This window comes from Diaporthe batatas, assembly GCF_019321695.1.
Source record: "Diaporthe batatas strain CRI 302-4 chromosome Unknown Contig00003, whole genome shotgun sequence".
Taxonomy (NCBI): Eukaryota; Fungi; Ascomycota; class Sordariomycetes; order Diaporthales; family Diaporthaceae; genus Diaporthe; species Diaporthe batatas.
The window spans coordinates 5,059,741-5,066,073 of record NW_025408550.1 but is presented as its reverse complement, the minus strand read 5'-3'; the positions used below and the strand labels follow the sequence as shown (position 1 = coordinate 5,066,073).

General features: G+C 32.5%; 1 protein-coding gene across 1 annotated transcript; it reads left to right on the top strand.

Annotated features, from left to right (window-relative positions):
* Positions 1-4,034: 4,034 nt before the first annotated feature.
* On the top strand, positions 4,035-6,258 carry KVR01_002274 (uncharacterized protein). Its single transcript, XM_044782692.1, has 2 exons — positions 4,035-5,118; positions 5,194-6,258. Exons 1-2 carry the CDS (start codon positions 4,345-4,347, stop codon positions 6,061-6,063), a joined length of 1,644 nt encoding a protein of 547 aa, XP_044647289.1. The 5' UTR covers positions 4,035-4,344; the 3' UTR covers positions 6,064-6,258.
* Positions 6,259-6,333: the final 75 nt, after the last annotated feature.

Genomic DNA, 6,333 nt, shown 5'->3' with positions numbered 1-6,333 from the left:
TTTTAAAAATAATTAATATTTTTTAAAATATAATAAATATATATAATACTTTTAATAATTTTAAACTAATAAATTAAAATTAATATTAGTTTATTATTATTATTATTATTATTATTATTATTATTATTATTATTATTATTATTATTATTATTATTATTATTATTATTATTATTATTATTATTATTATTATTATTATTATTATTATTATTATTATTATTATTATTATTATTATTATTATTATTATATTATTATTATTATTATTATTATTATTATTATTATTATTATTATTATTATTATTATTATTATTATATTATTATTATTATTATTATTATTATTATTATTATTATTATTATTATTATTATTATTATTATTATTATTATTATTATTATTATTATTATTATTATTATTATTATTATTATTATAATTTTAATTAATAAATTAATATTAATATAATTATTTTTAAAGTAATTAATATTTTTATTTAATTATTTAAAGTTAATAAATAATTACTTAATTAGTTTATATATATATAATAGTAATTAAAGTAATATATATTAATATTAATTTAAGTTTATTTAATTAAATAATAAAGTATTTAATTGGTTAAATAATTTATATATAAATATAAACTTATTAATTTTATTTACTTACTTATAATAATTAATTTATTATAATTTATTATTTTATATTAATTTAAAAGATTTAAATTTTTAAAATAATATAAATATATCTTATAATTATTATAATAAAATATTAATAAAAATAACTTTAAAATATTAAAAACTATTTAAAATACTATTTTAAAATTAAGTTTATAATTTAAAATTATATTTAAAACTATTAAAAGAATATTATAATATTAATTTAATTAAAATATCTTTAATAATATTAATTATATTTAATAAATAATTATTTTATAATTTATTAATATTCTTTTATTTTTTTTTATATATATATATATAAATTTAATTATATTATAATTTATTTTATAAAATATAAACTTTATAAATAATTAATTTATATTTTTAATAATATATTTATATAAAATATTTAAATTATTTATTTTTAATTTAATAATAAAACTTAAAAAATATAATTATTATAACTAATAATTAATAATTAAAAGAATAATTAAAATATATTAAAATATATTACAAATTTAATATTATTATTATAAATTAATATATAAATTATTAATTTCATTTTATTATTAAATAATTATATATATAAAGTTTATTTAATAATATAAAACTTTACTTTATATTATAAAGGTTAGTTTAAAATCTTTATTATTAAAAGTAAAAGCTTTTAATTTTAATAGTTTATACTTTTTAAAATTTAAATCTTTATAAAAGAAATTATTATAAGTTAAATTTCTTTTAAAATATAATTATAAACTTTTTTTATTTTTTTAATTATTTATTATTATTATTTAATTAATATTTAATTATAAAGTATTTAATTATTATTTAATTATAAATTTTTATATTTTTATAATTAAATTTAATAATAAAATAATTAAAATTATATTAATATATTTATATATATTTAATAAAATTTATAAGTAAAATAATTAATTAAAAGTTTAATTTAAATATTTAATAGTTTATAATTTTTAATATTTATATTAAGAATAATAAATAAATAAGTTATTTATTAAAGAAGATTAAAAGAAAAATAATATTTTAAAATATTAATAAAAATTAAAATAAAAGAACTTTTAATATAATTATTATTAATTATTTAAAAATTATATTAATAAGAGTATAATTTATATTATTTTTAAAAATTAAATTTAAAAATAAAATTAATAAAAGTTTAAATTTATTAATATTATAAAGATTACTTATTTATAATAATATTTAAATTATAAATATTAAACTTTAAAGAATTAAAATAATATAATTTAAAATAATAAAATATTAATTATTTTATATATTAAAAGAAATAAATATTAAATTTAAAGAATTATTAATAAAAAGTTTGTAAATTAATTATTTAAAAATATTAAAAGAGTATTTAAAGTTTATATTTTAAGTTTATTTTTATAGAAAGAGAGAGGTTTTATTATATTTAATAATTTAAAACTTTTATTAAAAAAGAGAAATAAAAATTATTAATTACTTTTAATTTTTAAAATAAGTTAATTATTAAAGTAAAGTAATAAATTAATAAAAGTTTATAATATATTATTATTATTAAATAAGTTTTTATTATATTTATAAATAAATATATTATATTTTATACTTTTAAAACTCTAATTATTCACTTCTAACTTAATAAAAATTAAAAATATAAATAGTTTATATTTATAAATAAAATTAATAATAGAATAAATAAAATAATAAGTTATATATAAAGTAAAGTATAAAGAAATTAATTAATATTATTATTAAAAGTATATTTTATTTAATAAATTTATTTTATTTATAATAAAGTTAAGTTTTTAAGTAATTATATAAAAGGATAAAATATTATTATATTTTTATTTTATTTAAATAAAAGTTTTTTAATATATAAAGTTAAGTAAGTAATTTAATATAATAATTTTTAATTTAAATATAATTAAGTTTATTTAATTAAAGTTAAAAGAAAACTATTTATAAAAATATTTAAATTATATAAAAAGTAAAATAATTTAAAAAAGTTTAAAAACTTTAAATTATTTTATTTATAAACTTTTATTAATAGAATTTTATAATATATTTAATAAATAATTTACTATAATAATAATAATAAGTATATAAAAAGAAGGAATAAAGTAGTTAAATTAAAGTTTTTTTATTTAATTAATTTATATAAAGTTTAAATTAATAAAAAAATATTAAAAAATTTATTATTATTAATATTAATAAAAATTTTAAATATTTAATATATATAATAATAGTATAATTTATTTAATAAGAGTATTAATCTTTAATAAGTTAGTAAATTTAATAAGTGTTATTATAGGGATTAATTTTCTAATTAGGGACCCCTACTCCTTGGCGGTAAAGACTTTTTAGACCGACCTCTGTAGACTTATTCTACTTTTACTTCTTTCCCTTAAAGATCTATTACAGCACGGATTGGTCACAATGACTGTTAGTTACTGGTGTTTGTTCTGGAGCCCCTGTCACGGCCTACCGTCATCCTTGACAGTGAGCCGTGGAGGGGCTGTGACGTGCTTGTCTGTCCGTAATGAATACAAATAGTCTTGTAAGCAAGCTGTCGAGTGGAAACATGGGGATGAGGCAGCAACACACTCAATTGCCAGGATCCATATCACCTAAGCCGACGAACATCGAACTCGAGAAAGACAGAGAACCTACAAGCACTTGATGCATTTTGTGACAGACGGCCACCAAAGGCAATGAACGACTTGATCATAGCAATTGTCCTCAGCGCTTCTGGATATGTTGCGTTCTTGACTATCGGCACCGGATGCCTCATTTTGTACAATATATGGAATCATAAGAACATGGAGGAAAACTTCGAGACAGATGAGGCAGATTCGGCTCCCACAGAAAAGCCCGGGGCGTGCCTCGAGAGTGGTACGATGTCGTGGGATAGGTCGCGGAATGGGTCGTCTAGGGGTCGCGCGACATTGAAGTCGATGGGCAGATCATCTTATGCCGCGAGCCAGAGACAGCAAGAGCGAGCATCATCAACTCCATCTTTGTCAGCAAGTGCCAGGTATGAGGGGCGAAGAAAGTCGACCCAGTCAACGCTGGTTGAGGACACGGATGAAAACACCACAGGGCTCAAGTCTGGTGCAGGTTGGTTCATGCGTGGCCTGCGACGTCGAGAATCATGGGAGCGGTAGGAAGCTTGTGGGGGGTTGGACGTGGTGAGGGAACAATGCAGCACAGCTGGCTGCGCAGCTGCGCAGTGAGTAGACACTGGACAATGAATCTGTGTCAGACGATGCCTCGAGAACTCACTTGCTCACATGTGACTCCACAAAAATTGCAAAGAATGATGGACTCGATGCCGTCGAGGGCTGACAACTATCGTTCTGCTCTATTTCTATTCACTGCTGGTGCAATTGGAGGCAGAGCTTGCCCATCTTTTGGGAATATTTGAGCTGACGCTTACCCTCGCTCTCGCTCCCCGGCCAACGGCCAACGGCCAAGCTCGAGTCTGGGCTGGGAGCACTGACCATCAGCACCGAGCTGCCGGAGCTCCATTTTTTTCCACCAGGGGGCCAGGGGTCGGGTTTACACTACACAGCACGCTGCAATCAAGCTCGACGGCTGGACCAGGTTTTCCTCACACCACCCACCCACAAAACACCGGCTTCGCGCCATCAACCGTCAGCCAACCACACCGGTGAGATCATCACACAACAGATCATTTTCCACAATGCCGCCCAAGTCCACGCGGTCGCGCGCTGCGCCCAGGGTCGAGCCAATCGTCAATGGCACATCCACAAAACCCAACACATCCAAGAAGCGCAAGGCCATTGAGGAGCCAAAGGCGCCAGAAGCCAAGCCCAAGCGTCAAAGGGGCCTCGACGCCGTCCACCAAGTCGACGCGAAGCGCCCCAAGCCCACAAAGGCCAAGGCCACGCCCGACGCGTCATTCTCCTCGTCCTTCTCCGCCGAACCCGTCGACACCCTCAAGAGCTTCACCTCGGCGCCTCCCGACACCTCAGACCTTCCCGTCATCAACAATGCGCCCACAGACATCCTGACCGTCTACGCGTTCGGCACTGGTGACATGAGCGGTGAGCTCGGTCTCGGGCCCAAGAAGAAGGAGGCAAAGCGCGCCACCGTCATCCCAAAGCTCGATGGGAGGGAGAAGGACGCATACCGGGTCGTACAGGTCGACTGCGGTGGCATGCACTCATTAGCCCTGACCGCAGACAACAAGATCGTCTCATGGGGCTGTAATGACAAGGGCGCGCTGGGCAGGGACACCAACTGGGACGGGGGGCTGCGCGATATGGATGCCGAGAAGGCTGGCTCCGACAGCGACTCGGACGATGAGGACGTCAATCCCCTTGAGTCCACCCCCACGCACATCCCTGAGAGCTCGTTTCCCAAGGGTACCAAGTTCACCTCCGTGGCCGCAGGTGACAGCTGCAGCTTCGCTGTTACCGAGACTGGCCTCGTCTACGGCTGGGGAACCTTCCTGGTAAGTTCTCGACGCCTCCGGATTCCGTCATTGGCACTGTCCCGCCTTCTTTTCTGACGCGACTGCCCCCCACAGGATAGTGAAGCCCACGAGACCTTCCTCTACTACAAGGGGGAAACCATAAAGGTGCAACACAAGCCGATCTTGATCCCCGGCCTGCAAAACATCACCAAGGTCGTCTGCGGTTCGAACCACGCCCTCGCACTCGACGTCAAGGGCAATGTCTGGACCTGGGGCGTCAACGAGCAGAAGCAGGTCGGCCGCCGCACCCACCCTCAGAACAAGCATCTGGACAACTACTACCCCGGCAGACTTGAGCTGAGCCGACACCCGATCAAGCTCATCGCCGCCGGGCCATACCACTCGTTCGCGATCGACAAGTTGGACAGGCTCTTTGCCTGGGGCCTCAACAGCTACGGGCAGGCTGGATACGCCAAGGATGCTGGCAGCGACAACGCGATCCTCCCTCACCCTTTGCAGATTCGCGCCGGATCCAAGCAAGGGATCTTGGTCATGGACGGCGGTGAGCAGCACTCGACGGCCGTGACCGCGGACGGCCGCTGCCTTGTCTGGGGCCGAATTGACGGCGGGCACCTCGGGTTCAAGCTTGCAGAGGACGAGCTCAACAACCCGAAGCTGGTCCGGCGAGACGAGCACGATCGGCCGCGCATCCTGCTTACCCCCGTCGCGGTTCCAAACATCGGAGAAGCGGCTTACGTGGCCTGCTCCAGAGGCCACACCGTGTTCGTCAACAAGGAGGGCAAGGCCTACGCGTCTGGTTTCAACGGCCAGATGCAGCTTGGGAACGGAAACGACGACGACACAGAGGTGGCCGAGGAAGTCAGGGCAAAGGCGCTCAAGGGCGCCAAGCTTACTTGGTGCGGGACTGGTGGCCAGTTCAGCGTTGTTGCGGGCCCATCGGCCGATATCAAAGATGTAGAATAATTGCATAGCATGGCGATGAGGTATTGGGTGGCAAGACTGGCGGTTAGGCGAACAGGAATGTTTTCAATTTGCTATTTGATGTCTCCATAAATAGCTGCATCTGCATCTGCATTATCTGGACGGTGCCAGCATCAGGTTTACTGCCCAGCTGGGTTTCAAGACAGGGTATCGAATGCACTTCTGGTATTGCCCCGACTTCTTATCAGATGTTACCACCCGAAGGCCACGGTATCGCGACTTGGCGGCGAAGTGGCAGACATGAGGGTGGCA